Source organism: Lissotriton helveticus, chromosome 6 (genome assembly GCF_964261635.1).
Source record: "Lissotriton helveticus chromosome 6, aLisHel1.1, whole genome shotgun sequence".
Lineage (NCBI taxonomy): Eukaryota > Metazoa > Chordata > Amphibia > Caudata > Salamandridae > Lissotriton > Lissotriton helveticus.
This window is the reverse complement of record NC_136067.1, coordinates 350,817,835-350,834,929: the sequence shown is the minus strand read 5'-3', so window position 1 is coordinate 350,834,929 and position 17,095 is coordinate 350,817,835. Positions and strand designations below refer to the sequence as shown.

General features: G+C 42.7%; 1 protein-coding gene across 1 annotated transcript in view; it reads left to right on the top strand.

Moving 5' to 3' along the window:
* Window positions 1-11,704, top strand: part of TRIB2 (tribbles pseudokinase 2) — a 32,057-nt gene extending 20,353 nt beyond the window's left edge. Inside the window, exon 3 of the mRNA XM_078647784.1 lies at window positions 9,491-11,704. Within this exon, the coding sequence (XP_078503910.1) occupies window positions 9,491-9,959 (469 nt within the window). The 3' untranslated portion in view covers window positions 9,960-11,704. The remainder of the gene's footprint in view (window positions 1-9,490) is intronic.
* Window positions 11,705-17,095: the final 5,391 nt, after the last annotated feature.

Genomic DNA, 17,095 nt, shown 5'->3' with positions numbered 1-17,095 from the left:
ATTAGTAGTAAATGTGTACATCTAAGTATTCTACACTTGCACCGTAGATTTGCATAATTTGACACATTCATTAGATCCCTCAAACTAGTTTGCTTCTCTTGTGAAGTCTATGGTAATCGTAAATTTCTGGGCACCCCAATGGTCCTTTTCATGTCCTTCACTGGGCTGTTGGCGTTGCAGAGTCCGCTGTACTAGGCAGTGTGAAAAGCTCACTTTTTATTCAGTTTATTTTTTCTTTGTGGAAAACAGATTCTCACCTGGGTCTAAACTCTTTTCCTTACAGTCCATGAAATGTGTTGGAAGTTTAAACCAGGAATCGAAAAGAGTTTGCACAATTTTCTTTGCTGAAAGAATCCATCCTGGCAGAAGGAGTACTTTGCAAAACTGCTCTAGGCGCCAGCTTTAAATTATGAAAGGTTTTCTTTTGCATTTTAGGTAGACCAATTGGACGAGTTCTGTTACGGGCTCTGGGCAATGGAATACGTTCAGTGTGATCAATGCTAAATTTATCTGAACAATTAGCATATCATAACCAAGTTTAGTATGCCCGCCTTGGTTAAGAGTACGCCCATAGCTACAGATTTGACAGATCAGGAATTTCAAGGATTTTTTTTTCCAAAACCTACGTTAGATGGACAATGTAATGGTAAAGTCTTTCCGAAAACGTCCCAGCAATATAATTAAGACAAAATTGTTATGGAAACGATTAATAGGATATAAATTCTATGGTGTAGAAAATTGTGCCAATAATTTACCCATTTTCTCAAAAGAGAAGATTTATTACTAAACTATTGAGAACTGTAAGTCACTGTTCGGTGATGAAAGCTGTCCGAACTTCAGGGTTTTGCAAATGCAATTTGGGGAAATGGCAGGTAATTAGGTTTCAGCCAAGGCCTAGGCCATTGGCTATGAAAACCGCTGTATCTTCTATGTGGACAGGCCCGGTGACTAATCAAGTGACAGCTGAAGAGAGGTAGGCCATGGCCCTATTGAAGTCAAACGTAATTGATTGTTGTTGGAGTGTGCCCCTTTTATGCATCGTTACCCCCCGCCCCCTCCACACACGCACACTTTTTTCATGATATCTGAAGCTCTTTGACGGAGTGTGCACTTGGTCCCTGCCAATCTGGTTTGCAGTGCTTGTGTTTTCCAAAACTGTACCTTTTTTGTTTCCACAATTGGCACACCTCTGGCTCACCTGTAAGCTCCTTGCAAAAGGTACCAGTGGTACCAAGGGCCTTGTGACCAGATAGGGTCTCTAAGGGCTGCAGCATATATTGTGCCACCCTGGGAGACCCCTCACCAAACTCATACACACAGCCATTGCAGACTGTGTTTTGGTGCAGACAAAACTTCAGAGTCAACTGGTCACACATCCCTGTGTGCCATGCCCACCGACCACTGCCTGTGATATGGGTAAGTCACCCCTCTAACAGACCTCCTAGCTATATGGCAGGGTGCACTACCCCACAGGTGAGGGCTAACCCGCATGAATGAGTAATATGCCCCTTCATTGTCTGTTCCATTCACAGATATTGTAAGCGCAGTGGAGCTATATTGAGTGCGTAGGCTGGGAGTCTAATCAGACTCCAAGCACCATGATAGTTTTACTGAATGCTAAGGAGTTTGGTATCAAACTCCTCAGCATAATAAACCCACACTGATGCCACTGTGGGATTTGTTACAAAATGCACCCAGAAGGCATTTTAGAGATGCCCTCTGAAAAATGATCCATTTCCTTGTGTCCAGCTGTCTGGTCTGCACCAGGTATCCACACGCAGACATGTTTCTGACTCCATGGAAAGGAGGGAGCTCTTGTGCTGTCTGGGTCAGGCACAAAGGCTGTTTGGTGTGGAGGTACTTCGCCCCCCCAAGCAGGAACCGCATTCAAGGCGGTGAGCCTCAAAGGCTTAGTGCTATTTGATATGCTAGCCAGGGCCTCCAGCTAGTAGAGATGCCCGCCCCCTGACCAAGCCTCACTTTTTGACAGCAAGGTCCGCAGGAAAATTAGTAGTCGGGAGAGGTGTGTCCTCCCTCTGCCAGGACCACCCCTAAGGTGCCCTGGACCGAGGTGACCTCCAACTTAGTAAATCCTCCATCTTGAATGGAAGTCTTTGACACAATCGGGTTAGGGCAATGCCCTCTCCACAAAGGGAGGAGGCATTAGAAGTGTGTTGTCACCCTAAAGGCAAGTAGCCCATTGCTACCACCTGCCAGTCCCTGTAACACCCCTAAATCCAGTATATAGGAGCATCCCTGAACCTTGATAAAGGACAAAGAAAATGCCATTCAGCCTTGCCTGGAAGGTGGCTGATTTGTCCCCAGCCCTTCCGGCCGGCCTTCTGCTTAAAGACCCTGCAAAGAAGATGACACCTGTCCCATGGCCAGCGACTTCCAAGACCCCCAGGAAGACTGCCATTCTTCAGACCAGATCTCCTGAGGACAGCGGCCCTGTCCAGAAAGAAGCTCGCATCTTTAAGGATTGCGGGTCCGTGACCCCTGCCCTCCCTGCACCCGACGCCCATGGCCCAAGTGACTTACCTGTCCTGTTAAGTCTCTCCAGTGATACTCACCTCCTCTCTCCAGTGATACTCACCTCCTCTCTATCGGTGGCTGACTTGTCCAGGACCCCACAAAATTACCTACAGCCTTAACCTGAAGGGTCGCCCTGACCGCGACCGGCTCTGGTAACGTAAACTTGGCACCAAAAGGCACCCATGCATCCTCACCTCCCCCTCCCTCGACTTTGGGGAGCCCAGCCGATGGTACCCAGGTGTCCCTCAGCCCTTTAACTCTCTGCCCAGCTGGTGGTCACATTCATCTAGCCTCCTGGCCCGAGCCTGCAGCCTCTTTGTGCAACAAGTTTCCCCATTCTCCATTGACTAACATTGGGCCCAGTGACCTCTGTACTTGGCTGCCCCAGTGCCGCTGGTGGTGTAGTACCTAACTTGAACTGAGCCTTGCCCAGTGTTAGTCCAAACCCATTAAGGCTGGCACGGTAAGTAGAGTATTTACCTGCTAATGTTTAACCCGGTTTTCCTTCCATTGGATTGCATTGCATTCTATCTATTACATACAAAAGTCTATCTATTTCCATTGTAAAGTTCTACTGTTCTAAACGGAAAACACTAAAGTATTTCTACTTCTGTAAAGCATTGTTTACTGCTTTGCAGAACAATTTCACTGTATCTGAAAAGTATTGCTACTTTTAAACTGACTTGCCTGCAACGGATTTCCTCTTGGTTCTAAGGATACAATAACAATAATAACTTTTTATACAAAACAATTGGTCTGGATTCAGTCTTTGAGTGTGTGCTATCATTACTTGCCTGAGTGTGTAAAATAAATGTTTAACACAGCCCTCTGATAAGCCTAACTGCTTGACCACACTACCACATATAGAGCTTTCACCCCTCATCAGTCAGGCTAGCCTGTATTCAGTGGCATCATCTGTTCTTTTTGCGCTCTTCACGCTAAGTGGGAGGCTGTGCTCTGACATGGGTCCCGCACTCGCTATGCCACCGGATTCAAGCTAGCCTGGCTGATGAGGGGTGATACCCAGAAACCGGTCCCAGAATGCTTGTTTAAGTCCATGAAGGACCTGGCTTGGTAGTTCTGGCTGCATTATTCCCATGGGGAGCAGGATCAAGACTGATTTGCATATGGCTGGGTCCAAACTGGAACGGTGTGGTGAGCAAAATACTGGTCAATTCAACTCAGATATGTGACTGGGGTGAATGTTTGATTTGTTAAGCATTCCGCCCATCATCTGTTCTTTTTTTTTTTTCTAGAATTAAGTTACCCTGCTACCCATCTAGTGAAGCTTGCAGAAAGCCATAGGGATTCATTTGACATCACATAACCTCTTTTGGGGAAACACCCTTTAGGATTGTATCGAAGGTTTTGTTCAGTTGCATATACGCGCTATTTGTACAGGACAAAGACTGCCAAAAAGCAGCGGAGCGCCAGAGTACTATTTTTATGAAGGAAGCACTGCTACCGTCCCTGCTTCTGACAGATTGGCTATTCCTCAGGTGCCCTAAGAATTTCGCCTTTGCACTGTCCAGTTTCTTTTTTTCTTTTTTTTTTTTTTTCTCCTATTCTGTAACTGTGGCATGATAAGTGTTCCAGTTCCCTACAGAGTTGAAAAGAGGTCACTCTGCCCCATCTGATAGTTTTGCACTATCAGTCGACCGAAGCCCTTGACTCTTGGCCCAACCTGTAGCATACGTTTTCCAATCTTGTTTCTCACTTCCATTAAATTAGACAGGTCTGTTACCGAGTGTCCCGCCGCCCCCCCCCTCCCTTTTAATTAACTATCATCCTCTGATAATAGCAATTTCAGCACTTTTCGCCAGAATTAGTGATTTAAATTCCATTTGGTGCCATGTCTGGATCTTCTCTGAGGATGTTTAAAGTGGACTTTATTTCTTCCACCCAGATTTAGTGATTTATACATTTTGCTGAACCTTAGATACGGAAGCAGTGCATATTGAACTCGTTTATAAGAGGAGAAGTTCATTGATCATGTTTATCCTAATCCAAATATTGGCCCAAAAAGTGTGACTTGCACTCGCCATTTTATAAATCTCAGTCCTCCTGCTAAAAGGCTCTTATTGGTGGCTGACTGCTTACAACTGTTTTTAGGTGTTTGTGTAATTAAAATCTGCCTCTATCTTGTAGCTGCTTCAGAGTGTTGGGTGCACAAATGTCAAAGCATTTATGCAGTCACTCGAGGTTAACAGAGAGCATGGTGCGTCAAGGTATTGGTGCGTTCCCGTGGTGCTCACTTCCTCGAAGATGCTGAAACATTTCAGGTATCCACAAAATGCCTGGCTGTGCTCTGGTGTACATGGGGTAGTGACACGGCAAAAAGTCAAACGAACCACAAGGGTACATAACGGTTGTGAGGACTGATGGGTTTTCGGCTGTTGGGGTGAAGGTGGGGGGGAGGGGGGGAGAGTAGTTGCAACATTACTGATGGGGACGGGACTGCTCATAAGGTGGCACAACTTTCTGGAAGACTTCCAGAATGAGGCAGGACTTTGGATTGCTTTTTTTGCTATTGTGTTTTCACAAGTGGTTTCCACTCTTTAGTCCGTTCGTGTACCTATGCAAGTAATTTCCTTGTGTGTATTCACTTTTTCATAAGGAACAGCAGTTGTCAGTCTGGGATTCAGCCTTTCCGTGCAGCCCCTGTTTGCTTGTCAGTTCTAGTGCGGTGCCTCTGGTAGAAATGTGCTTGTCTGGGGTGTTAAACGCCTGCTGTAAGTTTAGGTTAAGTTGGTTGTGGCACATAGGTGGACTTTGGAATATTTTGGGTAGGGAACGCTATTAACTTAATTACCCAAAAGGTATAGCTTTTTCCCCCCTTCAGTAATTGGTAGTTACCGCTATCGGGGTTTACCGCAGCGGTAGTATCACAGCGCTAGCAATAATTGCCCCGCTTGTGGGAGTGAGACTGGCCGAGCCTGCTTTCTTAGATGGGGCACTGGGTGTGTATGTGGGGGGAACTGCCAGGCGACCTCTCAGTGCTTGTCAAAGAATATTCTCCATGACTTTTAATTGATCGTGCGGGGTAGCGAATGTCACATTGATTGGAAAAAAGAAACGGTGTTGCTTTGTACGGGCTTCCCTGCCTGTTTCTATGGCGACCGAGGTAATTTCCCGTCTGAGGATCTCCGCTGCCCTCTGATTGCACTTTTGCGGTTTCAGCCAGCAGTGGCAGGGAAGCGTTAAGACACGATAGCTTCCTCCTCTCTTAAATAGCTTTGATTTAGTGTGAATCAACAATACACGCTGATTTTGCATTGTTGACATATTCACAAATGTCTCCTTAAGTGCTTTCTAGTTTTCTTCCTCATTAAACGGAGCGCTCTTTAATTACGTGGCTCCTGACACACGCTTTTGCAGGCGCGGGGTATGTGTTTTTTCGCTAGGAGTCTTGCTGTGGTATTTTGTAGAATGTAGCCTACTGCAGTCCAGTAATAAACCTTTAATGTGCATGTCGTCTTCTTTAAAAAAACCTCCTAGGTTCAAGCAGTTCCATGAGTGGAAATGTGCCCTGCCCTCTCTCTCTCTCTCACCGAGAGTGGGCCCATTCATACACGTTTATATATGTTGTATGTTTTGTGAATGAACATTGCTCTGTAGACAGATTTTCGGTGGGAACAATGCTAACTTTTACAAAGTGAATTATGACTGTCCAGGAAGTAGCCAACCCTCCACCAACACACATTTTGACCCATTTGATATTGAGCAAGCCTGACTCGCCCTAGAAGAGTCCCCACTCACCCTCCCATCTATCCGTCCATGCTTTTAGCCTACATCCTCCCATACTTTCACCATTCATGCTTCTATATTTTTCCATTCTGTCGATCCATCCTCTCACCATTATAGCAGTTTATCCATTCATTTCTCCATCCATCATCTGCGCTGTCATTACTTTAATTTATCCCGGCTCCCTTGCACCATTCCATTCATCAGTCCTTTCATCCATACACCCTTCAGACTGTTCATCCATCCTTCCGCTCATCCATCTGTTCACTCATCGATTAGCCCCCCCCCTTCATCCATCTATTCTTTCATGCTCCCATCCACCCTTCCACCCCGTCATTCCATTGATTCATCCATCCTTTCACCTTTCCATGCATCCATTGATCCTGTTGCCTTTGCATTGGTACTTTTTCACCCTGCCATCCAACCATCCTTTTCCTGTTACTTTTTCACCTTCCTTCCTTTGGACTGGAGGAGCACATCTGCACAGTAGTAGCTCCTTTAGTGTCCGGGAATACTAGGTCGTGTGCTTTGAGAACAAAAAGCAGTTTTTAGCGAAACAATGAGGTTTTACAGGAAACATAACCCGAACACAATCTATGACAAAGCAGGTAGGCTGGCAGCCGCTGCAAGTCCATGGCTGCAGTCTGAGGGTTTCAAAGTTGCTCCTGATACTATACATTTCGGGTATTGGCCCCTGTCGTGAAGTAGTAACCTCTGTTCGTTTCATCACTAGGGAACAGTTGATAACTCCTGCAGAGAATTCTGATTGGCTTCAAAGGGTGCTGAAAATTAATTTTTCAGTCATTCCTTAAATGAAACGGAGGGAGATTTGTGTGGATCACCAGTTTGACAGATGTCTGCTTAAAATCTCCACCAGTCTCTATAGCATACTCCTTCTTTGAAGGGTGCCACTGTAGCAAAATCACGAGGAAGGACCCTGGCGATTGTTCTTCCCAAAAGCGGTCTGTCTACATTTGGTAGCACTTTTAAGTCAAAACTCTGGGCGAAACCCTTGCTATATTTATATCCCTAAAGAGCTTCAGAAAAAAACAGGGGTTCATAAGGTAAAATGGTTGTTATGAAATGTTAAAAATAGTTCTCAGTAAACGGAATGTATGTCTTTAAAAATATTGACTCATTGTAGTAATATATCTCTTGCAAACAATTCCCCCTTCTCCTAAATAAATATTGTCAACCCTTCTCGGAACCTAATAGTAGGCAACTTCAGTTTTAGCTTTTTGTTTATTTGGGGACTAGACATAAAATAGGGGTATGCTCCCCACTTAGGTTTTTAGGAGAGATGGAGAAGACCAGGCCTTCATAGGTAAAGCATCTGAAAAACAATTTGTGGCCTTTCAGATCCACTTTCCTTTCCGAGACAGTATCTCGAACTTCCAAAGATTTTCAGATATTGGATTTATACTCATCCTTCCAAATGTATTTGCTGCACTTTTGAACAGTTTGAGGGCTGTGAAGTCGGAGAAAACTAATACTAAGTAAGGCAAATTACATTTGAGGTTGTATTTTGGGCTTGCGTGCTCTGCATTGGGCATTTCGATCTCATGTGTTGTAGTAACCTATTTTAGGTAGGCTGATTGTGCGATACTCCCACATAAGATACATGTTTTTATTGTGTAAAAATTAAATTGTGAACTCTAGGGTGCTTGAGGGACTTGGATATTGTTTTATATATGCTGTTTTTAATTTCCTAATTGTTGACGACGACAGACCAAATCCTTTTTCTGTGGTTTCCACACAATTTCAGTTTGGTATGCCCCCTACGGTTAAGTTCATTGTTTAAAACCTTTGCATTTTTAAATTCTTTAGAGATTATAATTTTGTAACTTTTATTGAGAGCATATAGTGTAAATTATGTTCCGGCCCACTGGAATTATGCAATTGTGACTGCAGTGTTCTTTATACATAATTTATAGATTTGGAACATAATCCACCATCTGCTGCATAATCTTAAGAAAGAAACTGTTTTTAGCTCAAGCGGTTCAAAAGTTACTCCAAGCACAGCAACACGTGTTGCACAGTGGACGGACGTTTGCAGAGATTGACTGGCCTTCTTTCTGTTGCTTATTGCTATATATTCGAGTGTTCTACTCGAACAGTTGAGGTGCAACCAATGCATGGACAATGTTAAGTGTAAAAATGACAAATAACGTAATACAATTCTAAAATGTGACCGATCATGCTGCATAATTTACTGCATAATTCCAGTGCCCCTGATTATGGTACTTTAAGTCATAGAAGTGGACTACATCTTGGTGCATCAGGCTCAATTTTAGGACTTCTGACCTGCATTTCAAAGTCTGTACTTTATATAACTTTTTCCAGGATCTTTAGAGGACCGGTTTGTTGTTGTGCCTTACTTTAGGTTGCTCATGTATTCATGCATTTTTAGTCCCGTACCCATCTTGATAAGGCTCCTGGACCAGGAAGAGCCTCTTTCCAAATCTAGATGTTGCATATGAAGTGCAAACATTTTTCCTAGACACTTTGAAGAGTGTCCTAAAATGTTGTTTTTCTGTGGCTGAGTAGTAGAATGAAGTGTTAAATACCATAAATTAAAAAGCAAAATGCATAGTGTCCGTTTCTGTACGTATTCTTGTGGGACTTGCGGCTGCACACGTCTTGCAATTATATAATCTTTTCCCCTCATTTCATTAACTCAACCTTTTTGTATTTTTGGTTTACAAATGCAAGTGTCCATTAGGAATGTGCGAAATTCGCAGACTTGCTTTTGTAAAATTATGCAAAATTTCACCCAAATTACTGGCATTGTATTTTAGTGTAAAATGCACTCTAGCGTCCACTTTAGATTAGAGGATGCATTTCCCATTTGAAAGAAGTGCAAAAAAGAAGTGCCCCATGAGCAACAGCTGCTCCTGCTCTGCTGTTCACACTGTTCCCTTGCCTTTGCAGTAACTGTTTACTGTGAGTAGTGCCTAATTACACGATGTCATGTAATGGCGAAATGTTGGCAAGTCTACCTAACAAAAGTAACCCAAAGCACTGGCGTAACGTAAATTTAGCCTAGTCAACATTCATCCGAGGGTATATTGTTGCTATTACTGTACCCATTCTTTTGCCCTGCTTCTAACGTGTGGGTTGCAGTTGAGGGTCCTTATGGATTATAGATACAGTGTGATGAACAAAATATCTTGGTCAAAGTAACACTTCTGTTTTTTCCTTTACCTTTCAGGACAAGAGTGAAGTTAGAAAGTTTGGAAGATGCCTACATTTTGCGTGGAGATGATGACTCTCTTTCTGACAAACATGGATGTCCAGCCTATGTCAGCCCTGAGATCTTAAACACAAATGGCAGCTACTCTGGCAAGGCGGCGGACGTATGGAGCCTTGGAGTCATGCTCTACACCATGTTAGTTGGTCGATACCCCTTTCATGACATTGAGCCCAGTTCCCTCTTCAGCAAGATTCGCCGTGGGCAGTTTAACATTCCAGAGACACTATCGCCCAAGGCAAAGTGCCTCATACGTAGCATTCTGCGCCGTGAGCCATCGGAACGGCTGACATCGCAGGAAATTTTGGACCATCCTTGGTTTTCTACAGATTTCAGTGCATCTAATTCAGGATATGGTGCTAAGGAAGTGTTGGATCAACTGGTGCCTGATGTCAACATGGACGAAGACATTGACCCATTTTTTAACTGACTGCTGAGAGTGCTTCTCAGAAGGTACTTCAGCGGGACCAGGCCACATGAAGGAGTCTTTGCTGGCCGCTTTCATCACAATCTTGGCCTAACTTGGTAGCAAAGAGTTCCCTGAGTCAAAAGGAACTTCCACAATGAACTAGTACACAAATGTAGCATGGGGGCACATCAACGGGGAGGGGCCTCTGCTATCCGTTTATGGCAGCATGAAGCAACATGTAGCTTCAATCCGAGGAAACTAGGAGTCTGCAATGATCACTCCTTCCGTTGCTTTTAAATATTTGCAGACATTTGAACCATTTTGTCTTGCAAATATGCCTTGGCATCGCACTGTTAGAAACCTTACTTCTGCCATTTTTTTTTTTTTCATTGATCGAATAATTGGCTAACTTTTTTATTTTTCATTGGATGTTGTCTAGTAGTGACTGGATACAAAACAAGTTGTGTTCTGACAAGATAGCGTGACACAAAGTGGGTGCAAAATGTGCTCGTGTTTTCCAACAGTAAACGACTTTTCCATTCGATTATAAAAAAAAAAAAAAAATAGTTGCACCTCTTGTCAAACTGACATTTGTAGTAATTTCTTTTACACAAGGGAAATATCCTTGTATTAAAAAGCAGTATTTTTTCAGGAAGCTATTATTTCAAACTTCCAACTGTGATATTGATGTCAAACAAACAGGGTCAGAAATAATTCCTTCCACGTTTGCCACTTTGCACTTAAGTTAAATGAGCGCTATTGAACCATTTGTAAGCAGAGTGCCCAGATTTTCATATTTTGCAAAAGGTGTCAGCCATTCGATCCTTAATGTAAAAACTAAATATTTGAAAAACTTTCTTCCACCCCCACCCCCTCAGTGTGCAGAGGTAAAACGTCTCTGACTTACGAAGCAGGACAAAGCAGGCCTTCTTATAAGCTGACCTTTATTGTAGTACGAATGCTTGCCCCACCATACACATTAATATGCACCTTTGTATTGTCAAGAATGTTATGATATTTATTGAGGAAAATGTCACAGTAGTGATGTAACAAGCCAGTACTTCAATTACGGGTTGACTTCGGATGACATGTTACATGCTGTAGTTAACACTTGTATGTATGTTTGTGTTCAGGTGTCGCTGTCCCCAGAAGCAGTTTGTTTGGCCTATTTCTTTTTTTAAAATTATTATTTAGACTGGTAAACGTTTTTATTATTGCTTTTTTATATTGCTATTGAATATTGAAGTCCTTCAGCATCAATACTTGTGTTTCTAGTACCTCAGTTGTACTTTAACTGCCTGCATATGTCTTGTACAGTGGTCATGTTTTTGGGTTAGTACACGTGGATCCTGTAGTATGTAATTGTTACTTGAATCTGTGCTTAATTATAGTATGTGGCATGTACATACTGCTACTTGGCTACTACATTTGACTATGGGATGTTAGTTTCCTGCTCCAAGAACGTGACTGGCAAACTGAAGAGTTCACAGCTCTTGATAACAAGACAAAGGCTGCAGCTGACCTGCGTTGGTTCTGTTTTGGCAATCCTAATGGAGTAATATTTCTAAAATTAAGAAGATGGTGCTGTGTCCAGATGAACTTCCCCTGCCACCCACAACCACGCCCCAAAAAGTACCAGATCCAAGGAAAGATTGGTGATGATCTGCATGGTGGGGTTTAAGCCCCTGGTGCTTTATTTGTCATGTATTTGGTTCAATGTTTTGTCCTAATCTCTTCAATAAATAAAATGTGCATATTTAACAACATTTTGTTTTATCTTTTTATACTGGTCTGCTTTTGTCTCACTATGGACAGCACATTCAGGATATCAGGATATCCATTACCTAAATATTGCGATTTTTATTTTTTGGTCCTTTGTCTTTATGGTCTCAGTGGATCCGCACCATCAGATGTTTATCTTCCAAAAGACAAACATAGGGAAAGTGTCTATATGGAACAAAAAAGTAGCTTGTGCTACGATTATCTACCACCCTTTAAGAAAGAGCCCGACTTGACCACTGAATACACTGCAGTTTGATGCTCGTCAGTGATGAGAAAATTATAAACCATATGGTGTGCATTCTTCACTGGTTGTGTGGGTTTTAGTTTTGTTTTTGGGGAGGAGGGTAGTGGGTAGGGGTATATAGGGTATTTGGCCAGGAAATTGAATACCCCTATCCATTGCTGATCAGTTACTAACTTACAAAATACTTCAGAAAAGCATAACCTCGATTCAGAGAAAATCTACAGCCCCTCTATGCCCCATGTCCTAACGGCCACCCCCCCATTATTTTCATTCATTCCTATTGGGTTCCGACAGTGTTTAAAAAATAAAGACCCAACGGGAAATCTTGGCCGTACCCTTTAAAATAACTATTAGGTGTAGTCCATAGCTTTTCCACAACTACATGCAGCAATAACCAGGGGACACTATTTATTTAAGTTTATATTAAGTCCAGTATTGGCTGCAAGCAAACACTGCATTTCTTCAAACCTTTGTATTTTCAACCGTTTGCATAATTCGACTTTTCAAAATCTTTAAAAGTAAGCTACAGTACATAATTATATCTCTGCCCCATGTCACCTTCTTGCAGCTTTCCAACACCATTTATTTGCATTTAAATACTTTTGTTTCCACTACCACACCTTTAATCCAACTTACAGACCTTCAGTTGAGGAAGTAGTTTTCTTTGTTTTAATTGGCGATCAAGTATCATGGATGGTACAATTGTATTTACCACTTTTAAACTTGCCATCTTGCGATCCATCAGTTGTTTCCTTGTGAAATACAGGGATGGAATTGCCTGAGACCCCTCACACTAATTTTACTGGTAATTAAACTGAGCTTCATCCGTGAGAGTATCTGTAGAACTCCATGAGCCTTGAAAGCAAACGGTGGACGAAACACGTGCTCACTGCTCACCAAGTAAGACTCTGCGCTTGAAGGGGGAATGTTAAGTAGTTCGGTTTCTCCAGCGTGGAGGGCTGATCGGACTTATTGGGCTCCCAGAGCCCTATGCTTTAACAAACCTGGAGGGGCAACAGGACTGAACTTAGAAAATGTAGGTTGCCACATGGACCACTGTGTCCTTTAAATTCGGCACTGTCCTTCTGCAGATTTGCACAGCTGGTGTATTTGAACATTCTTGGCAGGTCTTGTATCTCGACTGTGGACAGGATTGTAACAAGTGTGAGCATACAAGCAACAAAGCAGTCTAACATAATGAACAGTTTTGTTTGACACGATCACCCGATGGGCTTTCAGCACTTATGATTACTGATTGCAACTGTTGCTTAAGATCAGCGTACTTATTTTATCCGACCTCTGAAGGATGAAAGGACAGTTGTCCTGCTGGGATCTGAATATGTGAACCAATGGTCTGTCGGAGTGAGTTTGTAGCACATGCATACACTTGTCTAATTCATATAAGGAACTAAATCCAAAAGACAAAAAAACAACACAAACACAGGTGTGTATATATAACTAAATGCATCGCATCTATTCAATGACAATCCAGTTTCAGTAATTCATTCAAAAAGGTGCTCCGTATGTGGCAAGTGAAAGTGCTCGTGCAATGCATAAAGAGTGACTGTACATATAAACATAAAGCAAATTCAGATTTCTTGACTGGCCTGTTAAAAATGTTTACAAATTTAGAGTCTCTCATAAATTATCTTTTTTTTTGCCTCTCCTATGATGCCCAAAATGTGGAGATACAGTAAGGTCAGCATATAAATGTCGTCAACGTTTTGTCCCTCTTGTACCGACCTATTTAGCATTCTGAATTTGCCTTCTGTTTATTTGTACAGGCAAATATTTTTGTTTTATTGAATGAGCACTTTTTTACATGACACATACAGGCACCTTTTTGAATGAATTACTGTCACTGGATTTTTCATTGCGTATATGTGATGCATTTATACAGACCCGTGTCTTTTTTTTTTTTTCCCTCTTCCGGATTTATTTCCTCATATGATATAATTCGACAAGTGTATGTGCTACCAGCTCATTCCGACTGAAAGATATGATTGTGTACCAAACAATAGACAGGTTTTTAGGAACACAGGGTCACACCATTGATGATTAGTGGGAACATGTGGTGAAACATGCAGCCCTGTAGGAAATGCATTAGTCCACTGAGCCATTAGATCTGACATCTGGGAGCTTCGACATGTTTGGCTCTCACCCTGGGCCGTGCAGTCGCGTCGGCAGCACTGTCCATGATAGGTGTGCTCTTGTTTCCTACTATCTAGAACTCTAGCTAGTTTGTCTACAATAGAAAGTTAGAAACCTTGGACTCCTTAACTTTCTGGGTAGACTTGGACAAAGCAATGAAAGACTAGATAATGGGATGTGGTGTTCGGTGAATTGAAAATGAGCAATTGTGTTAAGGAGGATCAGGCTATCTTATGGCTTAATGTTGAAATTGGGTGAGTAGTTTAGTGCGGTTGGATTGAGAATAGAGAGCTCGGTAGATGGTTACGGATCTCCATGATTAAAGGGGCGTACATTGAGCTGACTGTAAAGTACACAGACCTGTTGATCCAGCCAGCTTGCCAGTCTATCAGATGCTGAGCTGCAGCATCAGCTAAGGAGTAAACAAAACAAAAGGCGGCGCGTGACAAGAGTGTGCTTGCCATCCATCACTTAGCAGTAGTGAGGGAGTAGAGTAAGCATTCTGCTATATCCCATATTCAGGCTCCCTGGGATGGCTGGGGATTTTTACGCCAACAAGGACAGCAGCAGTACAGGGTAGAGAATTGCACAAAAGGCATTTGGGGTCTGCGGTTCTCTTATGACCTCTGTGGGCAGCATTCATCCTCAATCGTGCAGTGCCATACTTACATATAGGTGTGTAATAGTTACGGGTAACCCTAATGACAAGTGCACTGTAATTACTTTATCAACAATCTGATGATCATCAGCAGGCTAAGGAGACTATTTTTTTCCTTTAATTATTGGAGCTGCACTTGATCATGGTTGTTAATCCGATTTATACTCTTTGCTCTTGGACGCACTATTCAACGTATACCTTGGTGCACGCTTCAGCCACGTTTTACTGTACTGTATCAGATTTTTACTTTCTAAATTGATAATGGGTAATGTGAGTAGTTCGCTGACTGTTTGTGTAGTAGAAGTATTCTTTTTGTCATGCCCAGCATTCTTCCAGGCAAATTTCATCACTCATAGGCGGTTTTACCCAATTCTCAATTTTTTTTAAACCGCAAAATATAGGGATGGATTATAAGCCTGCCTTTAGGTGTTGCATTTGTCCATCAGTCTGAGGGTACTACCCAGATGATAAATATGTGAATTGTGGTCCTTTGTCATATCTGAGAATGTTTGGTACACCATAAAGACTGACTGCTTGCTGTTTGAAGCTGTTCAGCAATGATCTGGCAAAGGGATCCATGTGCAATGGATTAAAATAACCCATTTGGAAAAGTGATCCATGGTCACTAGCAAGGTGGTCAACTCCTGAAGAATGGTTAATCTGTAATGTGGTCTAGATACCCTAAAAAGTGGAGCAATTCTGCATCTGAATGCTTTCCAGTTTCACTTTTGCCAGATGGCAGAAGCCACAAGTTTGAACAGATTTCTATCATCACAAAATGAAAAGTGGTGATGTACAAGTCCAATGCGTTTGTAAACTCCCAGGGGTGTTCTGGATTGAAGACCCCATGATAATGTTCAGAGATGTGGAAGGCAGTAGAATTAATTTATGGTGGACTTGCCATGTACATATGTGGCTATGGCAGTTTGTTTCCAACCTTCATTGATAAATGAAGGCAAATATATTTTTGTTAGCACTGTTCTGGCCAGTTTTTGATCAATTGACCTACTATGGACGTTTCTCAATTGTGTCCTTTATTGAAGAGATTAATATCAAAGCTCCAGTCAAATGAGGCCACTTGGTGCTACGAATAGCAAGTCTCAAAGCTCTGCAGCTCAAACAAGGAATACAGATTCTGTCTTAGCGGAAATTAAAGCTTTTGCAGGGTACTTGAAAGCTGAAAAGTTGGAATTCCCTTTTCCAAGATATCTAAGAGCTCTATAGTTTTGGACTCTGTTTTCGGAATGCTCTGCTGTTGCAGTGTTTCCCTGTAAATCTAGGCAAACTGAGTAGAGATGTGTGTCAGAAGACTGGGGATGGTGAAAGGGAGCGGCTAGATGAGATCAGGCTTGGCTAGAATGGCTCTGGTTTCTTTGGGAAAGGCAGTTAACTTTGAGGTGACTACTGAGTTTAACCAGCAATAAAGCACAAAGACCTTCTGGACCCAGGACACATCACATTTGTTGAGACCTATGGCTAACCTTATGATCATTTGCGGTACCCTCTGCAACTTAGAAATGGCCAAATCAAGGAAGCCAAGGTTGAGGGAGTTTCAGTAGTCCAGCTGGATTGAGACCTAGAATACAACTACCTGCCCAAACTAGTCACTAGGGATGAATGGACAAATTGTCCAGAACAGTTTCAGTTGGGTGAACCCTTTGGTCCAGACTTTTTGGATCCGAGAAGCAAAGGAGAAGTCTTGGTAAAAAATTACACCTAGATTCATCACTAATATAGTTTGGACATGAGTAGGGCCAAGCTCATGGGGCCAAAGGTCAGAAGGCTAAGTATGAGTTCCCGTTGATAAGCACATCTGTCTTACTGCCATTCAATTTAAGGAAAATACAGATCCTCCACTCCTGGACTTAGCCATGCAGGCAACCAATGATGGTAGACAAGGACTGGTTGAATTAAGCAGAAGTGGAGTGTCCTTTGCATAGGCTAGCGCAACAAATTGGAAAGGACTTTTAAGGACACAGAAGGTTGATGTAGATACTAAACTGGATTGTAGACCGGGCTAACCCACAAGGAAAAGAAGAATTCCTGTGGTGCAAAACAATTGGCTAGGAAAGAGGGCAAACCAGTCAAGGGACCAGCCTGTTATTCCAATGCACCAGTGGCACCGAAGTGGTGCATCAAGATGTCATGGTTGACTGGGAAAAGCTGCAGAGCAATCCAGTAAGGGGCACCTGAGAAGTGTCCTGTGTCCTGCCAAGTGAGCAGCTGGTCAAGAGATGCAGCTAGTCAAGAGATGCAGCTAACACAGCCTTTGTACTGTGCCCAAGGTGGGATCCAGCTTGGCTACCATCTAAAATAAGACAT